This window comes from Mesoplodon mirus (assembly GCF_964341445.2).
Source record: "Mesoplodon mirus genome assembly, chromosome: 7".
Taxonomy (NCBI): Eukaryota; Metazoa; Chordata; class Mammalia; order Artiodactyla; family Ziphiidae; genus Mesoplodon; species Mesoplodon mirus.
The window spans coordinates 26,289,121-26,316,504 of record NC_138983.1 but is presented as its reverse complement, the minus strand read 5'-3'; the positions used below and the strand labels follow the sequence as shown (position 1 = coordinate 26,316,504).

Sequence of the window (27,384 nt, the reverse complement as noted above, 5' to 3'; positions counted from 1 at the left end):
CGGCGAGCAGGGGCTACTCTTCGTTGTGGTGCGCGGGCTTCTTACTGCGGTGGCTTCTCTTGTTGCGGAGCACGGGCTCTAGGCACGCGGGCTTCAGTAGATGCCGTGCGTGGGCTCAGTAGTTGTGGCTCGTGGGCTCTACAGCACAGGCTCAGTAGTTGTGGCTCAGGGGCTTAGTTGCTCCACGGCCTGTGGGATCTTCCTGGACCAGGGATCGAACCCGTGTCCCCAGCATTGGCAGGCAGATCCTCAACCACTGCGCCACCAGGGACGTCCCAGCCACTTTATATACATGGTCTTTTTTCATCTTTCTTTCTTTCTTTCTTTTTAATTTTTATTGGAATATAATTGATTTACAGTGTTGTGTTACTTTCTGCTGTAAAGCAAAGTGAATCAGTTATACATATACATATATCCACTCTTTTTTAGATTCTTTTCCCATATAGGTCATTACAGAGTATTGAGTAGTGTTCCCTGTGCTATACAGTAGGTCCTTAATAGTTATCTATTTTATACATAGTAGAGTGTATATTGTCAATCCCAGTCTCCCAACTTATCCCTCTTCCCTTTTTTCATCTTTAAAACAGCACTGTGAAGGAGGAATCCCCATTTTGCCTAGGGCTCAGAGAGTTGAAGAAACCTGCGTGAGGTTGTGCTGCTATTAAATGATGAAGTGGATTTACACCCCGTCTGGCTCATGTTGTACTGCAGCCTTCCTAAGGGAGAGGGGCGCTGCGGTGGAAGAATTCACACCTGACTCCCTTATGGCCGGCTCTGAAGGGACTAGAAAGTCCTCAGGGGAACTTCAGAGGCCTCCGTATGGGCTGTGGCCCCACTGCCCTCTGCTGGTGACAGCCCAAACCTGCAGCTCAGGATGATTTCTGTTTTATTCATTGCAGACAGTTTTGATGGACCAATCTCGCTTCCAAGAGTTCCAGCTCCAGCTGGAGCAACTGACTGTCCTGGGGGCCGTGTTGCTGGTCACGTTCAGCATGGCAGCCCCAGGAATTTCCAGCCGGGCCGACTTCGCTGAGAAACTCAAGATGATTGTGAAGATTCTGCTCACAGATATGCATCTGCCGTAAGTGACAGAGAGCTGTGGCGACCAGGGCCTTCAACAGATGGTGGGAGGCAGCGGGTGGCAGGGAGCAGACTGGAGCGGAGGTCTGCGGTGTAAGGCAGAATTGGGGCCACTTGCCGGAGACTGAGGAAACCTGGCACTCCAGCGTTCTTCGCCCCCGCAGGATTTACTCAGGGTCACACGGTCAAAGTTAGAGTCCACTCCAGGGCTGATTAGCAAGGCTCTAGGACGGTGGCTTTCAATTGTTTGTGACCAGGACGCATAGTAAGAAATTCATCTTCCGTGGTGACAGTGCATACTTGGACACACATGTAACTGCAATAAAAACTTCACCAAGTGAAACTTACCCAACTGTGCTTAATACTTCCTGATATTTCTATTCTATTCTTATCCCATTAAAAAGAAAAAAAATACTGGTTGCTACCCAATAAATTGCTTTTATAATCAACTAATAGTTTGGTCAACACAGTCCTAGGGAAAGGTCAAATAAGAAACAAGCTGCATTCCTCCAGAGTGTGTGAATGTGACTAAAGTTTTCTGCCCTTTGCACACTCCTCATAGACATTTTGTGCTGAGCGTAAATGGATTATTTATCAACCAGCACCAATCTACACTTGTGTGAGGGCAACTGCTTCTGCAGTGAAATCAGATTAGGTGATTTATGTGGTTTCCAGCATATAGAATATTTTTGAATGTTTCTAAGTAAACCTGTATCTGACAAGGTCCACCTCAGAGGATTCTCCAAGTGTGATGTCCCCAGACCTCCTCCTCCTTACAAAGTGGAGGAATTGGCTGCTGGGTTTGCACACAGCTTGCATGTGTGCAGTGTGATGAGGGGCGTGTCCACGAGTTGTGACCTGGGGCTCAACAGTCTTGACTCAGGCCTGCAGGGTGTTTGCTGAGGCGAGGCCTGGCCCGAGGCCCTTGCACAGGTGTGGCCCTGGGCTGTCACCTAGGTCCCCCTCCAGTAAAACTGCTCTGTCAAAGCTACTGAGGAGGAGGGCCTGTCCAGCGCTTCCTTGGGAGGCCGGCCTTGCCTTGTCCACCCTGGCCCCAGCAGCAAGTCCTGGGACTCTCACATTTGCTCCCACTCATTCTACTGTACACAGCCTCTAGATCCAGGACAAAGGCAATTGCCTTCTCAGACAACACCCTGCAGCACAAGGGCTCTCCACAGAGACTCCAGGGGAGCCCAGGAGCCCCAGGAAATAGAGGTGTGAATTTTAACTTTTAGATTTTAATTTTATTTGTTCTTTGAAAGTCGTTAATACACTGTGTTTCAAAAGCCTAAAGGGGGCTTCCCTGGTGGCGCAGTGGTTGAGAGTCTGCCTGCCGATGCAGGGGACACGGGTTCGTGCCCCGGTCCGGGAAGATCCCACATGCCGCGGAGCAGCTGGGCCCGTGAGCCATGGCTGCTGAGCCTGCGCGTCCGGAGCCTGTGCTCCACAACGGGAGAGGCCACAACAGTGAGAGGCCCGCGTACCGCAAAAAAAAAAAAAAAAAAAAAAAAAAAAAGCCTAAAGGGACAAAGTGGTATCCAATGAAAGGTTTCTCTCCCCCTCCATCCCACGGCTGCCACATTTCTGAGACAAAGTCCCCTGAGTTGGATGGACGCAGTCTGAGGGGCTCAGGGCAGGGAAGAGGCACAGTTTTCCCTTTGAACCCATCAGTCTGTGAATTGGTCGCTGTGACTCTCCCCAGGCGGGGGCTTGGCGGGGGGCATGTGTACTTTGTTGATGGGCCCTTTCTTCACTGGCTTCTCCTTCCCTTCTCTGCTCAAGCTCCTTCCATCTGGAGGATGCCCTGACTACTGTTGGGGAGAAAGTCTGCCTGGAGGTGAGCAGCTGCCTTTCCCTGTGCGGGTTCAGCCCCCTCACCACGGACAAGGAGACCGTGCTCAAGGGCCAGATCCAGGCTGTGGCCAGTCCTGACAACCCCATCCGCAGGATCGTGGGTACGTTTGGGTGAAGGCGGGACCAGGGATATGCCTGCGATGGGCTGGCAGACAGGTCCCTCTGCGGACATCTAGAAGGGTTTGATGGATTACGAATGCCAATGAGTGATTATTCACCGTAGTGCAGTTAGGGTGACCCGAAGCTTTGGCCAAGTGACTAGGCAGCCATCACTGTCCTGAGGGCTCTGGCTTTGGAATCACCAGTCTTTGTTCAGAACCCTGCTCCATCCAGCACTGTGAGGTGGTGGGAAACAATATCTTAGTGTCTGCCCCTGGCCCCTGGCCCAGAGCTCCTGAAACTCTGGTAGTTTCCTCAGTGATAAGAGCTCTAGGAGCATCTTTTGTTCTAGTGTTTGGTCTCTGACCTTGGCTCCTGACCCGGAGCTCCTACCTCCTTTGGAATTTCCTGGGTGCTGGGAGTGTCTTGCGTTCTGAGTAGGTGACTCTTGATGGGCTCCTGGGTGGAGGCTGGTCACCCGAAAGACCAAGCCATGATTAGAAGCTTAGAACTTTCAGCCCCGCCCTCCATCCTCCAGAGAGAGGAGAGGGGCTAGAAATGCCTACGTGATGAAACCTTCACAGAAGTCCCAAAAGTACAAGGTTTGGAGAGCTTCTGGGTTGCTGAACACATCCGTGCAGTGGACGGGTGGTGCACCCCAGCTCCGCGGGAACAGAAGCTCTTGCTCTCTGGACTCTCCCCGACTTCACCCTATGTATGGCTTCTTCCGACTCTTCATTTGTACCCTTTATCAGATCCTTTATTATATAATAAACTGGTAAACCTAAGTAAGTGTTTCCCTGAGTTCTGTGAGCTATTCTAGCAAATCATCAAAATCCAAGGGAGGGACTTTCCTGGTGGCGCAGTGGTTGAGGGTCCACCTGCCGATGCAGGGGACACGGGTTCGTGCCCTGGTCCAGGAAGATCCCACATGCCATGGAGTGGCTGGGCCCGTGAGCCATGGCCGCTGAGCCTGCGCGTCCGGAGCCTGTGCTCCGCAACGGGAGAGACCACAACAGTGAGAGGCCCGCGTACCGCAAAAAAAAAAAAAAAAAAAAAAAGCCAAGGGAGAGGACGTCATGGCAACCTCTGATTTGTAGTCAAGTCAGAAGTTGTGGATGACCTGCGGGCCTACTCCTCGTGATCGGCTTCTGAAGTCGGGGGGCAGTCTTCTGGACCTGAGCCCTTAACCTGTGGGATCTGAGGCTATCTCCACGTAGTGTCAGAACTGAGTAGAATTGTAGGATGCCCAGCTGGGGTCACAGAGAATTGCTTGGCGTGGGGACGCTTCTCCCCCGGATCTGGAGTCAGAAGCGTTTTGAATGTGGTAATGGCGCGAGGGTAAGGGAGAAGTATAGCTGTAGTACCAGGCTAGGATGGGTTTTCTTTACAAGCACTTACTGTGTAGCCTGAGCAAGTGACGTGGTACTTGAGTTTCATCATCTCTATAAAGGGGGTAATACCAACGCCTGCAGGGTTGCTGAGAGGACTGCAGGTGATAAGATATGTAAGGTGCTTACTGCAGAACCTGGCAGCACGTAAGGAGGACTCACTAACGAGTCGCAGTTATTAAAAATATTACTCTGGACTTCCCTGGCCGTCCAGTGGCTAAGACTCTGCACTCCAGTGCAGGGGGCATATATATATATATTACTCTGCTATATGAGCTGTGACTTTCCATCATCACTGGTTGATTCTGTTCACTACATCTAATATTTAATTTTTACATCTAATACATTTAATATTTAATTTTTAAAATTATTGTCATTTAATTAATTGTAAAGTCCTTCCTTAACTTCTTTACGAACTCAGATAGATGTTCATCTTATAAATAATGAAGTTAGCAGGCTTCAGGCAAAAGCAGAATGATCTGTGGTTATCAGATTCTAGGTTGGAGTGGAGGCTGAACCAGTGACATCGGTGTGCTTCTAATACCATGACTTTTAAAAATTTCATCCCAGGCCCGCATTAGTCACAGTTTCATCTGCAGGTCCCTCAGGAGGAGCTTCCTGATGCTGCAGGGCCCTCGGACTGTCGAGATCATTGTTGTCAACTGGGGTGGGGATGCGGGGAAGTGCTGTGAGGAGACCACTGGCTACTAAGCTGCTCCCTTAGTCCTGTCATCTAGGTTGTTTAGTCACAGCCAGTTGAGTGTGTTACTGGACTCCAAAAGATGTAAGTCAGTTGCACCTGAGAAGGTTCCCTAGGGCATGAGGTGGGTGTGAAGTTTGAAAACACTTATTTAATATAAATGCTGCTATTGCTTTTGTAATAAAATCTGCAAGGTGTGGCTTGCACACACACTTTTTTGGCAGCTGAGGACACACAGGAAAGTGCAAAAATATCATACCGGGGGTGGGCTAAAGAAGCATCAAACTAAATGATTCCTCAGAGTAGGACAAGTTGCCCACAACTCCATGGCCTTCATTGCAAGCTTTGGAGAAGGAGGCTTAGGCTCCTTTCATGTGGGCTTATGGGAAAATCTAGATCACAAGCCAATAGGCTGGAGTCTTTTTTTAAAAAAAATAAATTTATTTATTTATTTATTTTTGGCTGTGTTGGGTCTTCGTTGTTGCGCACGGGCTTTCTCTAGTTGCGGCGAGCGGGGGCCACTCTTGGTTGTGGTGCGTGGGCTTCTCCTTGTGGTGGCTTCTCTTGTTGGGGAGCATGGGCTCTAGGCGCGTGGGCTTCAGTAGTTGTGGCTTGCGGGCTTAGTTGCTCTGCAGCATGTGGGATCTTCCCGGACCAGGGCTCGAACCTGTGTCCCCTGCATTGGCAGGCGGATTCTTAACCACTGTGCCACCAGGGAAGTCCCTTTCTCTTCTCTTTTGAACTTGCATTTCCTGCTTTATTTTTCCTCCCACTTTTTATATGATCTTAAACAATGGCTCATGTTGGTCTCAGTGTGCCTTGCTCTTCTGAGAGCAGAACCTGGCAGCACCCTAATCTCCCATTAATCGTTCATACATTTATCCTTGCTTTCCAAGTGTATTTTGGGCTTTGCCTGGTGGCCAGGCTTCATGGCAGGCACTGTGCTGGGTGCTGAGGAGAGAATGATGAACAAGATGAGCGTGATCCCACCCCGTGGAGCGGACCAGCTTTGGGGTTTTGGGGGGGAGTACAGTACAAATGGGATGAATGTTCAGAAGTGGGAGGTGCCTCAGGATGGTCAGGGAAGACTTTCCCGAAAAGGTGGTGTTTAAGCTGAAAACTGAAGCATATATAGGAGCTTGTAAAGTCACCCTGACCAAGAAGAAAACAACTGCTTTCTTTTCTATCGCAGATTCCCGAATCCTGACCTTCTTAGAAACCTACCTTTTCTCCAGTCATCAGAAGCCATTGCCCACAGCCCCAGGGGGATTAGGTCCAGTTCAAACAGAGCTGGAGGAAGTTGCCATTAAGTTCGTGCGCCTGGTCAACTATAACAAGATGGTCTTCAGTCCCTACTATGATGCGATCCTCAGTAAGATCCTTGTCAGACCCTAACTAATGCCTGTGCTCCCTGCAGCAGTGTTACCCACTTGACCTGTTCTCAGCTGTAGTGTTGCTTTGGAAAATGGCTGCTTAGTACATTTCTGTTTAACAGCACTGATGCCCAAAGGAAGAATATTGTGTATCACTGTTGAAAAGACTTGTTGAAAAATGTACTGGCTTCTATTTTGAGGGTTTGTGTTTATGAGTGCAAGTTTACAAATCAGAGAAGCTTTTCGTTATCGTGAGTTTTGTAGGTAGCACTCAGCTTTTAACGGGTGGACGGCCGTGTGTCTCCACCCACACCCTATCATGATCGTAGCTGCCTCGTCTCTCCCAGCAGCCTGGGACCTCTTCTGCCATCTGGCTCGTTTTTCTTTCAGACACCCAAGAGTATCTGACAGCCACCCCAGAGTGAACAGAACCAGGCCGTGATGCGTTTAGACCCTTGCCCCTCTCTTGCCCAGCCCAGCCCTCCTTCCTCCATGTATTTTGTGTTGGAAGGACTTTATATAGTCTCACTGCCTCCACACACCTCCCGCACCCACTGTTTATTGCTTTCTCCCTGCCTGGGCTAGCCGGAGCCTCAGAACCCTTTTGTTCTAGAGGAGAGTTATTTGATTTTAAAAAGCTTACTTGTTTATACAAAATTACTTCTGAGCCTGGATGATAGCAGTTATGGGATCTAGAGAAAGGAAAATTCTGTGACTTTTATGCCTTGAAAGTCAAGGAGGAATATTTTTTTAAATATATGTTAGTGTAATGTATAGAAGAGGACAGATGTCTGAAGTTTTTACTGAGAAGTTCACTCTGATACAATACATAGATGTATTGATTGGATTCGAATTCCAGCATTGGATTTAAGTGTTTTCAGGTAAAATAGCGCCAGCTCACTTATTTCTTGGAAAATGAAGTTATAGGAAATCCCTGGTTTCTGAGCAGTATTTATTGAGGAACTTCAGTGGCCAGAATTCCTGACATATCCTGTGACTGAAAGGGTAGCTTGGCTCTCACAGGTGACCTGTTCTGTTAAAAAAAAATAAAATGTGCGCACGTGCCTGTGTGTATTTTAGACAGGGACATTTTGTTAGAAACAGCCATGAAGTTGTTGGGCGATCTCCAGTTGCCAGAATCATGCAAGGAATCCCTTCATTCAAGCCGATGAGGGCTGGGGTGGAGCTGGGGACAGCGTTGGGGAAACATCCACCCTGTACACTGTCTAGTGATGCGAGGCTTCAGAGGAGTGAAGGTTATACTGGGAATGTGATTTCTCCAAGTATTTGCTTCTAATATTTTTACTTGCAGTCAGAAATGTATGCTGAGTTACATGGTCAGAGGTCATATTAATAAACTTTAGGCTGAAGGACAAATCCTCCAAGGTTTCACTGGAAGGGGATGAAAGCTCAGTAAGTAGAACTTTTAAAGAACAAAATCCCATCTTTTGTATCTTATTCAATGAGGTCACCTCTGGAATTGTTTCTGGAGATAAGGCTGCTGTGGAAGCTGTGCTCACTGGTTGTAGAGTATGAGGTTTCTGGGGGCAGCACTCTTGCTTGCCTCAGCCTCAGCGTTTGGGTCCCTCCCTCCGCATCCAAGGATGCCAGAGAGGAGCGTTACCCTCACAGATGCAGAGTGGGTCACCAGCTCCTGCAGCCATTTTCCCTAAATCTCAAAGTTTCTTCATTTTGATTTCTTTTTTCAGAGTTAACTCTTAGGTGATTTTTTTCTTTCTTTTCCCTCATGGGTTCCTACATAGACAGAGTGAAGTTTGAACAGTTTGAAATCTTGATGCCTGTATAACAGGGAGTCAGACTCCTGTGGCCCCCACTACCTCAGTGTCCACTGGTGGAATTCTACAGAAGCCAGAACGAAGATGGCAAAGTTCAGAATCACAATATTCATATTGAATCGTTTTGTTGCTGCTCTTTGAAGATAAGTGAGCTAGTTTTCTTCCTGGAATCTCATAGGATTATCACTAAGGGCCAGGAAAATTCATTTAGTTCATTTAGTCACTCAGGAAACATTTGCTAAGCATCTACTTAGAACTCCCCCCTACAGCTCTCCCTCCAAGACAGAAATAGCTTTGGCGTATAAATTATCCTTCAGAATTGAATTGGGTTATATACTGCATACTGATTGCATCTGATATGGTTTCCTGCCTAACAGGTTTGTGGGAAACATGTCTTTTGTGGAAGTGCTAAGTTTATCTGGCACTAGTATTTCACTGTAGGCGGGTAGAACTGATTGCCTTGAGAGTTGGGTTGATATCAGCAGGTCAGGTAGATTTCTTTGATAGTCTCCTGAATGAATGAATGACTGAATGTCTAGAGTGGTAACTGCTGCCTTGTCAGCTCTCAACTGATTGGGTGGATAGTGGGTGGATTCTCACTCTACGTGTATATATTTTTTAATCTTATTCTAAAGCAAGCTGTAAAATGTGATCCTTTATGTAACCCTTTATAAATATACTTCAGTAAGAGTTACACTGATATATCTTACTGATTAATGCAGCGGACAGGTGCATAGGAACTTTCTTCTCTGTGAAGAGAAGTTATTAAAAAGTTTGACTCAATAGGCACATAACATGCACCTACTGGCTGACAATTCTGAATGGATTACTTAGCAGTTCTGTTTTTGTGGCTTATTTTACTTTCTCCAAAGTCTTAAGATAACCTGGGAATAGAGCAGCCTACTCCTGGTGAATTCACAGGGAGGGAATAGGTGTTTGCTGTTTGATTTCCAGTGACATCTTGGCATGCCCTGATTTCTATGTATAACACTTGTATTTCTTTTAATTTTGAGGCAGGGTGGTAGAGTGGAAAGACTGGGAGCTGTCAAGAAACGAGAGTTTTGATCCCATTTCTGTTATGTGATTAGCTCGAGCAAATCAGGACCCATTTCCAATACCTGTAAAATGAAAGGACTGGATTTGACCTTACAAGCGCCTTTCCAAGTCTGACATTCTGTAGTAAATCTGACTGGATTTAATAACTTAAGTAGACTGCAGTAGGATTGTGCAGAAAGTTCCTGATGTAGAGGAAGATCTGGGTTGAGATATTCCCTCTGTCGCCTTCTTGCAAGGTTACGTGATGTTGGGCGAATCATCCTTCCTTGGGCTCCGTATTTTCACCCGTAAAATGAGCATACTCCTAACTCACACTTCCTGTGAGGATTAAATTTGATAATGGATATTAGAATGCTTTGTACATGCAGAAGGACTATGAATGACTTTATTAGCAACAAAGGAGAGCATATAACCCTGCCTGTAGGTGCATGTCTGTTATCATGACAGATTCGACTGTTGGTGCCCAACCTCCCTTCAGTCAAGCACATTTTACAGGCCTGTAGGGAAGTTTTTCCTCCTGTCCTGTCCCAAGACTGTTATTTTCTTTTCTCATCTCTTCTAGAGCTGCAATCTTACTTTTCGTATCTGCTGCCGTTCACTCCACCCCAGTGGTTTCTCCCCATTTCCACCTCTATATCATTTGAAGTAAATGAATGCATGAGTGAACAAATGAGTGGATGACTGAATGGTAGTGGACGATGGGCTATGAAACTCATGTTAAAAGGCACTATCTCATTGAAAACATAATCTAAATAAAGAATTACAATGATGTTTGCAATTGTGTATTTATATTGGGTTTTATATTGTATACCTATTTTAATGGATTGCCTTTTTATTCACAGTATTCAAAGCAACGTCATGGGATGGGGGAGGGGAAAACCTTTAGGCCTAAAAGCCTCTATTAACCTATCAAATGTTCACTGACACTTTCAGAAAAAGCTAGAAGTGTCAGAAATCTGAACAGGCAGAATTTTACTTAAAACTGCCCCTAGTGTGGGTTTCTGTCATACTGTGTTGCCTTCTGAACTAATCTATAGGCCTGATTTGATGGTATGTCACTTAATTTAGTAATCAGATGTGTCTGCAGTTGGTAGCAATAGTCAGATTTCACCATTTTTGTGTTTGTTTTATCTAAACTAAACATTGAGAACCTTTAAGTGCAACTTCTGACTTAAAAGCAACCTTAAAATCGAAGTAACACTTTTTTTTTTCCTTTCTAATTCTTGTTGCCTCCGCTTTTTGAAGTACTGTCTGCGGTAAGCTCGAAGCAGAAATTTGGTCAGGGCTCAGACGGGGAAGAAAATTTAGTAAACTGAATTGGTTTTTTGGACTTTTATTCCCAGAGACTGGTAAGCTCACTTCTGTTGAATATTTAAGTTTTTACTTAAATCAGTAATATGGTACCTGAGTTTTGTTACTTGGTATGAATTACCTTTCAAGACTTCTGAAATTTTTATTAAATGAAATATAACTTCACTTGTTGAACGTCACAGCCAAGTAGGAACTACCAACTTTAATGAAGTTTGCTTTGGGAACTGAAATGTAAAACCCAAAAGCCCACTCACTGCAACGAAGAGTAGCCCCCCGCTCGCCACAACTAGAGAAAGCCCACGTGCAGCAACGAAGACCCAGTGCAGCCAAAAGTAAATAAATAAATTTATTTTTTTAAAGAAAGCATATCCAATAGAGGATTATAAAATTATCAAATAAATTAATAATTATTGCCCAAGGTCAGTATGCTGACAAAAGTGGTATATTTTTTCATTCTTTTCCAGTAGTACAATTTGATCAGTTTTATATTTACTAGGTAGCTATAACCTTTTACTTTACTATGTGTGGCAACATAGATAAAACCTCTCATTCGAAATTTAGTGCTAAAAGCCAGAGTTTGACTGATTTTTGTTTAGGAAGCATTTATGGTCCTCAAATTTTATCCAGTTCTAGAATTGTGGGGAGATGCTGTCATTGTTTTTATAAAGAGGAAAGATATGGATATCTTCTGGTAATTTCTCTGGGTCCAGCAATATGGATATATGAGAGTCCTTGGACATGTAGGACTGGCTGTATATACCAGTCTGCAGATAGATTTCCAAAAATAATTTCAGATTTCTAACATCATGCTACTTGTTCACTATGTTTACAAAAGGAATTATCAAACATTCAGACAAAATCATACTAAAAACTAGAAGTTCATATATATATCAGGTAGAACATTAGAAAATATTTTCTTAAGAAGTAATCCTTTTTAAGTTTAAAGGTCATATAATTTCTAGGGGAAAAAGTCTTAGAAATAAATGTAGTAGGAGCAATTGTAATACACATAATGGCCTTAACAGTCCTTAGTAGCACTTTTCCCCAAGGTAGGTAGGGGTGTACGTGTGTGTTTTCTTATTACAATGCTAAAAAAAAAAAAAAAAAAAAAAGGCATTTTCCATACTCAATCATGTGGCTTTCTTTTGTCACATGGGAACACTGTTACAGACCATTACAGGTATTTGAAACCATTTTGTCTTCTTCAATACGCTACTCAAAGATAGCACATCAGGAAAGATTCCATATCTCTATATTTTAAAGTTTCTACTATATGGTACTACTTATGCCTTTCAGATTGTTTTGTTGATAACCATGATATTTAAAAAAACCCACACAGCTTGAAAATGATACTTAGGAAGATAACAAAATCTGAAGTAGAGGCAGCTTTGTTTTGAGGAAATTTTTCTCAGCTTTACTGGGAAAATACTGGAGACATATGCTTGTGATCAACTTAGGTAAATATGACCTTGTTACTTATAAATTTATATAAGAAAGTGATTCAAGATAACCTTTTATTATAGGTTTTATAGAAATATTTGAAGCTGATATTTAATCACACTTGAATTCAAATTCTAAATTGTGTACCCATTGTGCAAGATTGTCTCTTTATAGCCTTCCTACTTTTCCTCTTCTTTCCTTCCTTATTTTTAGCTTTTATTCTGAATCACAATCCTTAGGCTCAACTAGTTGTTGGTCTAGTTTTCTAGAAATGAGTCAAGAGGAGGTAACGTTGCTAAAAAAGAGCAAAACTTAATTCTTCTTTTAATTTTTATGGTAAGTTTTTGCTCACTGTAGCTAGTTTTTGGTTGCTCAGCTATAGTTTCCTTTAATGCTGTCTTTGTTTAGCTGATGAAAAAAATGTTCTTGAACACTGAGCACTTTTTGAAATATATTTATGTGAGAGCAAGACAGTGAGTGGTTAAAGGAATTCCCACACTTATGTTGCTTTTAAGAGACATGAAAGATAAAATATCTCAATCTATCGCCCTCAGGTTTAATTTGGGAAAAATGCATTCATATTTGAAGATTTCTAAAATGTTTAATTTGCTTCTTAAAAATGGATCCCTCATGTTTTCAAATAGTAGCAAAAAAGACCAGGAAAGGACAACAGTTAAGTGTATATATAGTAAATACAGGATGACTTTTCCTTACATTGTTGACATTTATTTTTAAACAGTATTGGCTAAATAACATAAGTAGCTATTTCAAATAAAATCTGAATGAAAGCAGCAGCAGGAGACATGACTTTTTGAGATCCTTTTATTTTTTAAAGGATTGTTTTTTAAAATTTTAAACTACAAAACCGATTCCGTACATTCTGCCATAAATAAAACAAACAATAAGGCAGGACTCTACATAAGCAAACCAAGAACAGCTGTTGTTTTCAGAAAATGTGATAAAATGCTTTACAATCATAAGCCATCCAGTTTTTAAAATAAAACTGTTGAAAACCCACAAGTCTTCAAGTGGTACATACAAGACACCCTTGAAGCGGGAACAAAATGTGGTTCTGCCACTTTGTACTGTTCTCACATTTTTGAAAACCTAATTTTGCTTAGAGCATAGGTCTGTTCCAAATCCTAAAATTCACATAGGTTGGTTGGTTTTTCTCAAGAAGCATATGAATAGAGGCACCAATGACAATACAACTTTGTTTCCAAGAACTTTGTAACAAAGCATTGTCTCTTTTAAACATATGACTTAAGAGGCAAAAGGAATCCTGGATAGGAGTTTTCTTTCAGGGGCAGGTTCTGTGCCTGCTTCACCGAATTCGCTTCTGCTGCCTCGCTCTGTAAATGTCATGAACAGGGGGAACGACAGCTCCCTTTTCCTCATCTTCATCTGAATCCTCGTTGGGCCTTTTGACAGCCTTGGTGAGTACTGCATTACTTTCCACCGGGCCATTGCCTTCTACAGCTAGCTCTGGGGCTCCTCCAGTAATGATCCTCACAGCTTCTTCAACTGCTATTGAAGCAAAACAAAAAGGACTGTTGTTGGAGGATGTTTAAAAGTATGCTACTGTGAAGGAATATGTATGTACTACTTTGGATACTTTATAATTTTGTAGCCTCCTATTAGGAAATTCTGAGATAGTACTACTGATACTATTGAATAATTAAAGACAAAAAAGCTGCTGTTAAAATTAATAAAATTATTTTCATAAGCCAAACCTGATAGTGCATGTTCACATGAATAGAAAAGAGAAGCTTTTTATGATGTTTTTCTTAGAAGAGTAAGAACATGAACAAGCCTCTCTGTACCAAAGAGAGTCTGGATCCCTCCTAGGTGTCACTGTACTTCTGCAAGATGGCTAGCTGGTTTTGGAAACTTCAGTGCCAAAGAATGACAGTCTCTCCTGCCTAGGAAACAACAGTGTGAATTCCACTCTAGAAATGGAGACTCATCACTTACTATTTGGTATCTTGCATCTTCGGAAAATTTCCATCAGTTCATCCACTTGTACAAAAGGACCCTATTTTGACACAAAGAAAATTTAATCCCCAATAATCTGACAAAATAGCCCTACTTTGTATTTCCCATGATACAAGAGAAAAAGCACACAACTACTATAATTACCCATAGACCAAATATCTATCATGAAAATAGTGAACAAACCTGGAAACAAATAGGAGGAGGGAGAAGTTTCATTAAAACAACTGCTGCAGGTGGTACTGGGAACACTCCACCAGGGACAGGGTGTAAGCCTGGAGCTGTAAAAGAAAGAAAAGTAGGACTCAAATGGATGGAAGAGTTTCTACACATGTAATGAATTAACGTAAGTAATTTGTACATAAATTACTATGTACAAATAGTCTATGTTGCTTTGTTCTGGACATCTTAAAATGTTTTTAGTGCTTTATACGTTTGACCAAACTCAGGTGGGTGAGACAGGGAAAGCAGTCTCAAACCCATGGCCACTGGGAGGCAGAAAAGTAAACAAGTGACTTTGCATAAGACAACCCAGGGGCTGAGCTAGTCAGTTTTTGTCAAAGATCATGCCTAAGCCTCACAAGTCATTTTTTCAGCAATCCCATTTAAAGTCAGTTATACAGTAACATATTTAATCATAAGGGCCTTGTTCAAATAGAATCCAGAGAGGCTATTACCCATTAGTAAGTATAAACGATACCAAATAACATCACCAAAGTAAGTTTCCAGCTGTGCAGGTAATCTGTATGTAGCAGCATTTCTGAAAACTGTCTTAAGTATCACTGCCAAAATGGGTTACTGCAATCTGGATCAATGAGGTTTTGTTTTTTTCTTTTTTAAGACATTTTAAACTCCTCTTGGTTCAAAGATTACAGCCAAACCACCTGTCATAGTGACCCTGCGTCTAATTATTAACCTACAATGGAAAGGTCACATTACTTTGCCCCCCACACCTCTCCAGTTAAACCAACAAACAAACTGAGGTCTCAGTACTGGATCTAAAGTCATGGCTTACGTGCTAAATGTCGTGGCTGAAATGGAATCATCTGCTGAGTGTCTGGTTTAGGGTATTCTGGTTTTCTATCCACTTCATCTTTCAGAACAGGCACTATAGAAGGAGCTACAACTGGGTCTGGAATTATAGCTGCTAGCTTAGCACGGGAGACATCCTGAAAATGCAGAACAGAAGAATCCTAAACCTGAAAAAGGGACTTATAGAGTATAACTGTGCAATTCTACAATCTTGAGGATACACTGTGAATAACTGGGTTAAAACCATAGAGAGAATGGAGAAAGATAAGCGAGAACTTCCATGACAGTAAAGGTTGTTAACAAGGAAAGCTAAAGGGCTGTAAAGACCAGTGTTAAGAATCATTAGACTCAGTGTCGCCAGGTGGGACACTCGTAGGATAGATACAAGCTTTTGTAGGTAGTACATACCAGGTAGAGGTGGGGTAATTTGGAAGAAAATCTGCGGTCTTAGATATTTTCCTGATATCTCCCTTCCACTAAAATTGAACATCATCTACCAGGTTCTCTAAGTGAAGAAGCTGGATTAAGTAAGGTGCTGTTTCATGAAACCTAACATAAAGCTTATCATCACTTACATTAGTTCATAAGATTTTGCTAATGAAATGAAAAATTACTCCCAAAATACTGTTATAGGGGAGAAGGAATGTTTGTTGGGCAACCACTGTTTGTCAGTTTTTGCCATTTATTCCCTCTCTGAGGAGGCAAATAGTAACACGTCCATTTTACAGAAGGGGCCGGCACTCAAAAGAGGTTCTGCTGTCTCCAGTGTTAGATGGCTAAGAAGGAGAGAGAGGATTTGAGAGCACAGGCCTCTCTGACCTCACACCCATCCAGTCTTCTTTTCAGTGTCCCAGCAATGCCTGCCAGGGCTGAGAGCAACCCTCTGAGATATGTCAAAGGGAGCAACATGCTACCTATTAAAGAGGCCCTATCCCAGAGAAGTTCCTCTGCTACAGGTAACCAGTGTCAATCTGTCTAAAACCAAAGGAGCCTCTTTTGCCACCATCAAGGGATATAAGAGAATTTCATATTTTCAAAATTTGCTCATATGCATTTGGTGGCAAATCTAAATGAGTATGCCTACTGGGAATTACTTTTTTTTCTTTCCCTCTCTCACTTATGTGTGACACACAAAAGCATAATAATCCTTTCCAAATAAAAGAACAGAAACAAATACAAGATGGAAAATTCATATTCAAGAAGTAGTTCTACTTAGTAAGATCTTTTCATTAACTTCCCTAATTTCCATTTTCATCTTGGCAAAGTTGAAATAGCCTAAAAATTCCACATAATAGTCTTAAAATGTCTTTGGCTTTTCATTAAGAAGTAGTTAAACCAGAAGCAGAACCTGCTGATCCCTGAGCAGTAACCCCTTAGTTCAGAATAGGAACACGGGGCTGGCACACAACTGGAGCTTCCATTAATGAAGAGGTCTGAAGTTTATTTTAATCTGGTTTAGCCAGTGAGACCCAGGCTAAAAGAGGGCAGTGAGGAAATACAGAATGATGGTGAGGAACATCCTAATGCTGGTTGGCTTAAGGGGACCAATCTAGGACTCTTGTGGATATAGATTCCCTTTGGATTTCCCATCTTGGTCTTTGTTCACATGACCCAGAAAAATCAAGAAATGATAGGACAATGGTTTTCTCAGCAAGGGCTATTTCTAGGAGTGTGTAAACATTAATCTTTCCCCTTGGCCTGAATGAGTTCAGTTTCCATATTTGTTTCCTTATGACTCAGTAGTCCAAACAGAAGAGTTCCATTCCTAGATAAGCTAATTTCCTAAAGGGCCCCACTGAAGGAGCCCTGTTTTAAAGATACAAATCCTTCAAGGAACTTTATGGATTTAATAAGCTATAATGTTTCTTCATTATATCTACAAAATATATAGCAGGAATTACTATATATGATCTCCTGTCAAAACACACACATCAGTCTTAAGAGCTATTAGAGAAAAACTAACCTAAGTGAAATTCAGATTTTCTTTTGTTTTTCTTCCTTCACCCACCTCCTCCATCTGCCCACAAGACATAAGATATAAGGCATTAACAATTTCCAGGAAAGAAAGTTTGTTAAATCTCATTTTAATTCTCATTTTGTTCAGTACTGTTGATACTCAATATTTCACAAACCCAAGGAAAATCCCTGAACTTTTTTGTATTCTGCAAATCTCTTCTAAAGCTAGATTAATTTCTATTTCAGAATTTACTTTAGAGTGAAGTTTATCCATGAACTATTCTGAAACAATAGGAAAGTAAAGACACTACACACATCTTGAGCCCAAGTACATACCTTATACCCAAGCGCTTTTAGTTCACTTGCAGAGCAAGGATATAAATCCATGAACTTGTATCTATCTACCAGTAAAGCTGTTTCTTTGCCTTCATACTCTTCTTTGAATGCTGTAAACCGTCTTTTCTCCACTTTGAGTATACTAGCTAGATCACCAATATTACTTTCAAAAGCTAAAAATCGGGCCCAGATTTCTCTGTAAGAAAATAAATATAATCAATACTTTACTATTCTGGGTTTGAGGCTTACAAAAAATCTTTAAGTTCCCTTCCTCCCTTTTTAAAAAAAATTATACAAATCTCTCTTTTTTTTATTATAAAGATTTCCAAACTTCAGAAAAATAGTGTAGTATAATGAGTACCTATATACCATAACCTAGATTTAATCATTATTAATACTTTGCCATATTTGCTTCATCTTGTTTTTGCTTAAGTATTTGAAAGTAAATTACAGTCATCATAACCCTTCACCCTAAATACTTTCATATTTAAGGCTTTTTTTTTTTTTGAGTTTTTACTTATTTAGCATACCTTCCTATCCTTTGTGGCCAATAAGAGAGACATTTACACTAGAGAGAGTAAACTCTAGGTGGAAGAGTTGAAAAAGGAACCTAGACAGGTTTCCAGTTTCTCCTGAATGATGTGGCTTCACCATTTTGTAGTGGCATGAATTAAAATGTAGAATACATTCTTGGGGCAACATATGAATAAAAATATATTTCGAAATCTAACATGCTCTCTATTTTTTCCCATTAATACGGATCATTGGGGACAAATTTGTGCCTCACCACTTTTCTAACAGCCAAAATTAATTCTCTAAGACTCTACTTAAATGTCAGTAAGGCTCATGCAGCTCAATATCAAAAAAACAAACAACCCAGTCCAAAAATGGGCAGAAGACCTAAATAGACATTTCTCCAAAGAAGATATACAGATTGCCAACAAAGACATGAAAGGATGCTCGACATCACTAATCATTAGAAAAATGCAAGTCAAAACTACAGTGAGGGCTTCCCTGGTGGCGCAGTGGTTAAGAATCTGCCTGCCAATGCAGGGGACACAGGTTTGAGCCCTGATCCAGGAAGATTCCACATGCCGTGCAGCAACTAGGCCCATGCGCCACAACTACTGAGCCTGCGTGCTTCAACTACTGAAGCCTGCACGCCTAGAGCCCGTGCTCTGCAACAAGAAAGGCCACCGTAGTGAGAAGCCTGCGCATCGCAACGAAGAGTACGCACAACTAGAGAAAGCCCACACGCAGCAACAAAGACCCAAAACAGCCGAAAATAAATAAATGAAATAAATTAATTAAAAAAAATCTTTTAAGAAAAAAAGAAAGGCTATTCACACTGTGAAATTTTGTTTCATATAACTCTGTTTTAAAAAAAAATCTACAATGAGGTATCACCTCACACCAGTCAGAATGGCCATCATCAAAAAATCTACAAACAATAAATGCTGGAGACGGTGTGGAGAAAAGGGAACCCTCCTGCACTGTTGGTGGGAATATAAATTGATACAGCCACTATGGAGAACAGTATGGAGGTTCCTTAAAAAACTAAAATTAGAACTATTATATGACCCAGCAATCCCACTACTGGGCATATACCCTGAGAAAACCATAATTCAAAAAGAGTCATGTACCAAAATGTTCATTGCAGCTCTGTTTACAATAGCCAGGACATGGAAGCAACCTAAGTGTCCATCGACAGATGAATGGATAAAGAAGTTGTGGCACATATATACAATGGAATATTACTCAGCCATAAAAAGAAATGAAATTGAGTTATCTATAGTGAGGTGGATGGACCTAGAGTCTGTCATACAGAGTGAAGTAGTCAGAAAGAGAAAAACAAATACCGTACGCTAACACATATATGTGGAATCTAAAAAAAAAACAAAACAGGTTCTGATGAACCTAGGGGCAGGATAGGAATAAAGACGCAGACATAGAGAATGGACTTGAGGACGTGGGGACGGGGAAGGGTAAGCTGGAACGAAGCGAGAGAGTGGCATGGATATATATACACTACCAAATGTAAAATAGATAACTAGTGGGAAACAGCTGCATAGCACAGGGATATCAGCTCGGTGCTTTGTGACCACCTAGAGGGGTGGGATAGGGAGGGTGGGAGGGAGACGCAAGAGGGAGGAGATATGGGGATATATGTATAGCTGATTCACTTTGCTATAAAGCAGAAACTAACACACCATTGTAAAGCAATTATACTCCAAAAAAGATGTTAAATAAATAAATGTCAGTAAGCACCTTTGTACTAAAGTAATGCACTGAGTTCCTATTATATACTAGGTGGAGGACTATCACAAAATTCCCATACTGGTAGACATTACTGCTACTTGACAAGAACGTAAGGATTGGCAAGGTGAGGAAATCTGCCCAAGGTGTAGTTGCCTGAGCTGGAATTTGAACCCAAGACTCCAAAGCCTTACTACTTTCACTGTACCACTATACCATGTTGTTCCTCCTGTAAAACCGACAGAGTCAAAACCATAAATCAGGGATATAATTTGTCAAACAAATTTTCATTTTGTCAGAGTCTTTGCTCTCGAGTAAGAAGTAAAAATTTCAGAACTCTTCTCTAGTTTGTTCATATAAATATCTAGGGATATATAGCAAGGTATATTAAAATATTTAATAATAAATTGCTAAGGCATCTCTCAAAATAATCCTAGTCAGTATGCAAAAATTTTTTTTAACATATCTTAAACAGGTATGAAAATATGGCAAGGCAGGCATTTGTAAATTAAGCTTCAAGAGAGAAGGGAAATTTCTCCTGGAACGTATACTCACAACAAGCAAATGTTCATCCCATAGACCACAATTCAAATATTAGAACCCGACCAGTAAGTTTTCAAAATGGCTTACCCAGACTTCTCAGGTGGAAGACTTCCAGATGTTAAAACTCGTTCAAACAAAACTCGAGTATTATTGTCCTCTAGGATATTAAAGAAGATTTTAAATATTTTTAAAAATTCAGTTTTATAATTCAACAATGCATTATCTCATTTAATCCTCACAAAAATCCTATGCAGAGAGATCTAACTATTATCACACCCAATATTTATAGATGAGGAAGCTTGAGGTTCAAAAAGATGAAGTGAGTTGATGTGGCTCACAGTTACTGAGTAATAGAGCCATAACTAGAAGCCAGGTCTTTTTACCTCTAGTTTAGCCCTCCTTCTATAGTATAGTGTAGTTGTAATGTCAAACAATTTATAACAGTGTGATATCTGAATTGGGTATCTCATTTTTTTTAAGTAATGAAAATTACATACCTGTTGACATTATAAGCATCAAATTATTGATATTTTTAAAGTACACTGAATGTGGAGGATGACAAGCTCAAATTTAGATATTTGATTTTCTTATTTTGCAGCACCGCACCAGGACTACTCTATATTTAACTACTTTAAATCCTTATATAGGTACCATATCTAGATTGGTAGATAAATATGCAAGTGGAAAATGAATAAGAATGGTCACCAGAGGGGGCTTCCCTGGTGGCGCAGTCGTTAAGAGTCCGCCTGCCGATGCAGGGGACACAGGTTTGTGCCCCGGTCCAGGAAGATCCCACATGCCGTGGAGCGGCTGGGCCCGTGAGCCATGGCCGCTGAGCCTGCGCGTCTGGAGCCTGTGCTCCGCAACGGGAGAGGCCACAACAGTGAGAGGCCCACGTACCGCAAAATAAATAAATAAATAAATAACATTAAAAAAAAAAAAAAAAAGAATGGTCACCAGAGGTGGATTAAAATTTAAGAGTCTCGGGAGGTCTGTAGCTGGAAGTGGAAAATGACACTTCCTGCTAAGCTCTAAGGGATCTATTAAAATTTAAGAATCTAGTAGTAAATTTACTAACACTCTTTCAACTGCATATTTTAAATGGGTGCATTTATGGCATATAAATTATGCCTCAATAAAACTGTTAAAAAAAAATCCAACAGAGTAGTTGTTTTTTACTGCCGCAGGGCAGTTATTCAGTTTTATGTCCATAATATGCAAAGTCAAACCAAGAGGTTACATGTATTGAACCAAAGAAGATGGCACCATATTCATGGCTTTCATCTTCAACTTAACATACTGTACTTAAAGAAATAAGTAAATCTTGCATTTTATTCTTTTAGCTTTATTCCAAGCTTTGCTCCAGACACACTTTTTGCCATTCCACTTAACCTTCCACTGCTTATTACATGCTGTGTTCTCCTGGAAGAATGCATTTTCCTGTATCTTTAGGAAAACGATTGCTTATCCTTCAAGACCCATCTCATGCTGCCTTCTCTCACCCTCTAGAACAACACTATCCAATAATTTAAATTTGCTGCTAGCCACATTTAAAAGAATAAAAACAAACAAAAAACAAAAATAAAAATAAAAGAATAAAAACAGGTGAAATTAATTTTAATATATTTTATTTAACCTAATATATCTAAATTATCATTTCAACATGTAATCAATATGAAAAATTATTAAGATATTTTACATTTCTTTTCTACTATCTCTTTGAAGTCAGTATGTATTTTAACTTACACCACATCTCATTTTGGCCTAGCCACAATTCAAGGGCTCAAAACTTAGTAGTCTAGTGGCTACCATAATTGCATAGCACAGCTCTGGAACTTAGATTACACTCTCCTCTCTGTGCTTCCAAAGTACTTCATTCAGGGCTCTATTATAGAATTTAGCACATGTTTTTCATGATTGCCACCATCACCTTAAATAGTTAACATTTATTGTATGCTTATCACATTCCATATATAAGTCAAATACATGCAAAAGTTCATTTAATTATCTCAACAGTCCAATGAAAGGTACTCTTATTATAACCATTCTGCAGATGAGAAATCTGAAACACCATTATAAACCTAACCCCAGAATTTATGCCACAATTAAGAATCAAATGATGATGCAATTATGTTTACACATCTGATTTCCCCAGGAGAATATTCTGAGGGTAACAATGGAGTCCTATTCTTGTATTTCCAGACCTTACTAACCAAAACTACTGAATAAATGATGGGTTGATGAATAAACAAACTAAGACACTGATTTTAGAAGATAATAATGCTGACATCAGAGTTCATTCTCAACTTTAGAGTAAAATATTGTACATCCTAGTAACTATTCTAAAAAATCAAGCAAAACAATATAAAACTGGTAAAGAACATTCATTTCATACAAGAAAATTATATGAAAATTTTCTTTAGCCCCAGCTCAAAAATCTTAAATGCTCCACTGTCTCACTTTTTGGAGTTAAGTACTTTTCCAGAAAGTAGAATCACTAAGCTGAAATATAAAATCATGTTTAAGTTTTATTCTTTTCTACTATTTAGGTATACAGAATGCTATATTTTTCTAAAATATCATTAAAATCACTAATATTTACCTGTGATATCTAATTTACATCTAATTATTTACATGGCACACAATTTCATATTTCTTTCTTAAATCAGTTTTTAAACCAGATCATTTTTAGTCAAGAAATTACATATCCTGGACTGTGGTTAACTAGACTAAATAAGATACCTACATATATATGCAGATCCTCTAGCCTAGTGCCTGGTATAAGGTAGGAACTCAATAAAAGATGGTCATTACTATTACAACAAAATAGGAAAATAAAGATGCTTATAAACATAATGTTTCCTTTGAAATATCTTCCCCAGTAGCCTCAAAGCAGTTTACTACTTGGGCATCTTTGAGTTTTCGTGGCTAGAGATTTGTGGCTTTACCCTATTACTGTTGGGACTTTGATGCTAAATTAAAGACCATTCTGCAGAATCAAAAGGCATCAACCATTATACAATAAGTATAAATTCATAGTTGACAGGCCACAAATATTTGAGTGCCTATCAAGTGCCTGGTTCTGGTGTGATGACAGAATATAATACATTTGAGAAAGAAAAAAAACCCAGCAACATAATTTCAGAGAATGACATTGATGGTTTAATATTAAGTAACCATTACATATCTAGAATCTACTTACCATTGAGGTGAGAAAGATAGTCAATATAGGCCAGGACATATTCTGGAATGTCTCCATATTTCTTTAGCCCCAGCTCAAAAATCTTAAAGGCAACAGATTTGTCCTAGAAGTAGAGAGGAAAGTACTGATTTCCATGCAGTGTCAGACAAGATAAAGAATATTAAAACTATAACATCTAAATATGACAAGGTATATTAAGAATTAAAATGGAGATTAGGGCTTCCTTGGTGGCGCAGTGGTTGAGAGTCCACCTGCTGATGCAGGGGACACGGGTTCGTGCCCCGGTCCGGGAAGATCCCACATGCCGTGGAGCGGCTGGGCCCGTGAGCCATGGTTGTTGACCCTGCGCGTCCAGAGCCTGTGCTCCACAACGGGAGAGGCCACAAAAATGAGAGGCCCACATACCGCAAAAAAAAAAAAAAAAAAAAAAATGGAGATTAAAATTATGTTAAGTAAAAATTACAGAGCTAAAAACCATTCAAGGGGATTCAGATTCAGAAATATGGAGTTTAATAAGGTATAAACTAACAGGCAGAGTAGTCCCCACTCGCTGCAGCTGGAGAAAGCCCACGCGTAGCAAAGAAGACCCAATGCGGCCAAAAAACCAGATAGATATAAATAATATAAATAAATAAATAAATAATAAAACTTAATGACAGAAATTACGACTGCCTTTCTTTTAATTAATTTATCTCATATGAAGGAAATTATTTTATCTTTATATTTTATTTGAGGACTTACCTTACTACAGTAATACTCCATGAGTGCTGCAGTAACATAGACATGGTGGCGGGTTCTGGTGTCTTCTCTTGCTTTTTTAAATATCATTCTTCCAGATTTAATACCTTCTGCTCTTCTTGCAAATTTCATATATTGGATATATACCTACACAAAAAAAGTATTTGTTTTCTACAGACTAGGCAAAATGTGAACCGTGTAACATCCAATACAGGTTACCTTACTTCAGTACTAACACGTTTTGCTGTACAAGGAAGCAATTTTGAATACTTGAGAAATAAAAGACTACAGATAGTGTACTATTTAAATCCACAAGTAAATTTTTTCTGGTATTAAAGACATGTGCAAATTAATATTTTAATTGAGATATCATTCACATAGCACAAAATTCACCCTTTAAATGTATAATTTAACGGTTTTTAGTATATTCACAAGGTTTTGCAATCATCACAATTATCTAATTCCAGAACATGCAAATTAAATCTTAAGGAAGGAATAAAAGTGAAAATACTAGAAAACGCTAGTATTTCTTGATTTATTACTTTAAAAGTCCACTACTCTATTTCCTAAAGACCACATAATGTAACTTTATTGATAAACTATTTGAGTCATTTTATACTTAGCACCTACAGAGGGCCCAACACATGATGAGTATGCAATATTTGTTCAATGAAAAAACATCTCTGGACTGTACATAGGGTGACTATGAGTAGGGCCCTGATTTGCTCAGTTTTGATGATGTCAAACTACATTGCCCAGTTTAGACAGATGAATAGATGGATGAATGAACTATGAGTTCCTTGAGGAAAGGAATTTTACTTATGTGTCATTATACTGCTGGAATATAGCACAGTGCATAGCACAGATCAGTTTGCTAAATGAATTTTAAAATGATGACTAAATGCAAGCAATTGGAGCAGTGGAATCCCATGATAAACAAACAAAAAAAGGAGTATAGCTGTAGTTGACTTGAGGCAGAGGGTCTAGAGCCCCACGCATTGGCCCCTCCCCTTCCCCTCCCACCGAAAGGGCTCTGCTGCACTTCTGCAGAAATTCAGGGCTTTGAAAACCATAATTACAGAGTAGAATTCAGGATAAAGTGAGTTCTTGTCCAACTGCTTCCCAGAATGCTGGTTTCTCCTGCCTCCATTTATTTAAAAAGAAATATTTATTAAGCAACAATTATGTGGTATTCAAGCCATGCTCACAAGGAAGGTGTTAGAGAAAGCCCCACTGTGGCTGGTTCATAGCGCTGCATTTACAAACAACAACAGAAGAAACGAGCAGACAGCAGATCTGCAATTGTCGGGCTGGGAGACAGGGAAGGGGTGATGACAAGGGGGTCACATGAGGGAATTTCTGTGGGGTGATTGAAGTGTTTTGTATTTTAATTGTGATGGTTGTCCCATAACTCTATGTTATTGGTCAAGATTCATAGAACTAACAATTCAACAAAAACAGTGAATTTTACTTTATGTAAATTAAATTTTTTTAAAATTAAAGCAGACTGCAAAAGTGAGAAAGAGACTTGTAAATTTACTTACCAAGGTGGGGTCAATATCCTCAATTGCCAGAAGTCTGTTATATATACTGTGAACTTTCTCATACTTCATGCGACTCTAAGGTGGTAGAGAAGAAGTGGATATAAATATATATTCATAAACAAGCAGCATTTGAGCTCTGAGGAATCCAGAGGCTGCACCCCACAAAGGCACCTGCTTTGAGCATAAATATATAATGAGCTAAGGACTAATAACTGTTCATTCTGCATTACCTCTGTCTTCCAAAAGCAATATGCCTGGCAAAGCAGCAGCCAGAAAAAAAATTCAGTGCTGCAGTAAAAAATCCAATTACAAGAAAGTTCTAAATATTTTAACTCACCTCTTCATAATCTGCATATGCAAAATAAAGAAGCATATTCTTCTTTAATAAAGTGCTTATGGCTCTTTCATATATATTAGCAGCTTCATCACTAAATAATTTGGCATTATTCATATCCTAGGAGAGAAAAAAGAAAGCCCACTTACAATAATTTCAATAACGCTGAAAGAGAATAAAACACACACTCATATGTATATACCTATGGACACATGCATTTCTGGATTCTTAAGAAATCCCAGGGACTTCCCTGGTGGTACAGTGGATAAGACTCTGCGCTCCCAATTCAGGGGGCCCAGGTTCAATCCCTGGTCAGGGAACTAGATCCCACATGCATGTCACAACTAAGAGTTCGCATGCCACAACTAAGGAACCCTCCTGCTGCAATTAAGAAGCCCATGTGCTGTAACTAAGACCCGGTGCAACCAAATAAATAAATAAGTAAATAAATATTAAAAAAGAAAATTCCAAAGACTTTTTCCATTACTTTAACATAAAGAAGAATCATAGAAGTACTCTAAATGATTCATCACTTTAATACATTAAAGAAGAGCCACTATATTTAAATTCTGACTAAGGTAGTCTAATCATATAAGAGGGTCACTAAGATTCATAGTGACATAAGATTAAAATTTTCAATACCTACACTTCATTACCAAAATTCAGTGCTATACTTTTAGCAAATTATTGCTATATCAAAACCATGAAAAGAGCAAAAGGGGGAAACAAATAAATACTCACCCCTTTCTCTGCTAACAGTTTACTGGACTGCTCAAGATACTGGGCAGCTTCATACCAAATATCAGGGTGATGGCCCAGCACAAGCAGGCACTGTTCATAAGCAAACATAACTAAGGGAAGACATTTGCAACATTCAATTAGAATAAATATTATTTACAAAACTATAAATACAAGCGTCACAACTCAATTTTTAGGCTAAGACAGGGCCCTCAGTAATGAATGATAATTGGAAATAAAAAAACTTTAGTGATTTCTGGCATTATCATCCACCCAAACCCCATCCATTCATCATTTATTAAATTAATATTTATTGAGTACCAACTATATGCTAGGGAACAGGAAAGACACTGTGAATATATCAGTGAATAAGACTTCCTATACTCAAGAAGTCTGCAGTATAGTGGGAAGATCGATATTAAGAATGCAGTTATGGTAAGTAATAAGTGTTATGATGAGGAAAGTAGATTGTACTCTTGAAACTTACAGCAGCAGGACTTAACATAGTTTAGAGACTCAAGAAAGTTTCACTAAGGAACTGACATCTAAGCGAAACCTGAAGAAGGGATAGAATCTGGTCAGATGAGAGAGTAAGCAGAGGCAGGAAGGACAG

The 27,384-nt window shown here is 40.1% G+C and overlaps 2 protein-coding genes across 6 annotated transcripts in view; one reads left to right on the top strand and one right to left on the bottom strand.

Moving 5' to 3' along the window:
- TCP11L1 (t-complex 11 like 1) overlaps positions 1-7,963 on the top strand; it is a 32,492-nt gene extending 24,529 nt beyond the window's left edge. For all 5 annotated transcript variants that reach the window (XM_082627305.1, XM_082627306.1, XM_082627307.1 and 2 more), the window contains 3 exons: positions 900-1,081; positions 2,863-3,035; positions 6,317-7,963. In XM_082627305.1, the coding sequence (XP_082483431.1) occupies positions 900-1,081; positions 2,863-3,035; positions 6,317-6,519 (558 nt within the window). In that variant the 3' untranslated portion in view covers positions 6,520-7,963. The remainder of the gene's footprint in view (positions 1-899; positions 1,082-2,862; positions 3,036-6,316) is intronic.
- A 3,063-nt stretch (positions 7,964-11,026) lies between these two features.
- CSTF3 (cleavage stimulation factor subunit 3) overlaps positions 11,027-27,384 on the bottom strand; it is a 72,087-nt gene continuing 55,729 nt past the window's right edge. Inside the window, exons 11-21 of the mRNA XM_082627289.1 lie at positions 26,775-26,884; positions 26,037-26,153; positions 25,700-25,774; positions 24,159-24,302; positions 23,418-23,520; positions 20,303-20,372; positions 17,417-17,612; positions 15,108-15,261; positions 14,279-14,373; positions 14,075-14,135; positions 11,027-13,627 (exon numbers count right to left, since the gene is read on the bottom strand). Of these exons, the coding sequence (XP_082483415.1) occupies positions 13,425-13,627; positions 14,075-14,135; positions 14,279-14,373; positions 15,108-15,261; positions 17,417-17,612; positions 20,303-20,372; positions 23,418-23,520; positions 24,159-24,302; positions 25,700-25,774; positions 26,037-26,153; positions 26,775-26,884 (1,328 nt within the window). The 3' untranslated portion in view covers positions 11,027-13,424. The remainder of the gene's footprint in view (positions 13,628-14,074; positions 14,136-14,278; positions 14,374-15,107; positions 15,262-17,416; positions 17,613-20,302; positions 20,373-23,417; positions 23,521-24,158; positions 24,303-25,699; positions 25,775-26,036; positions 26,154-26,774; positions 26,885-27,384) is intronic.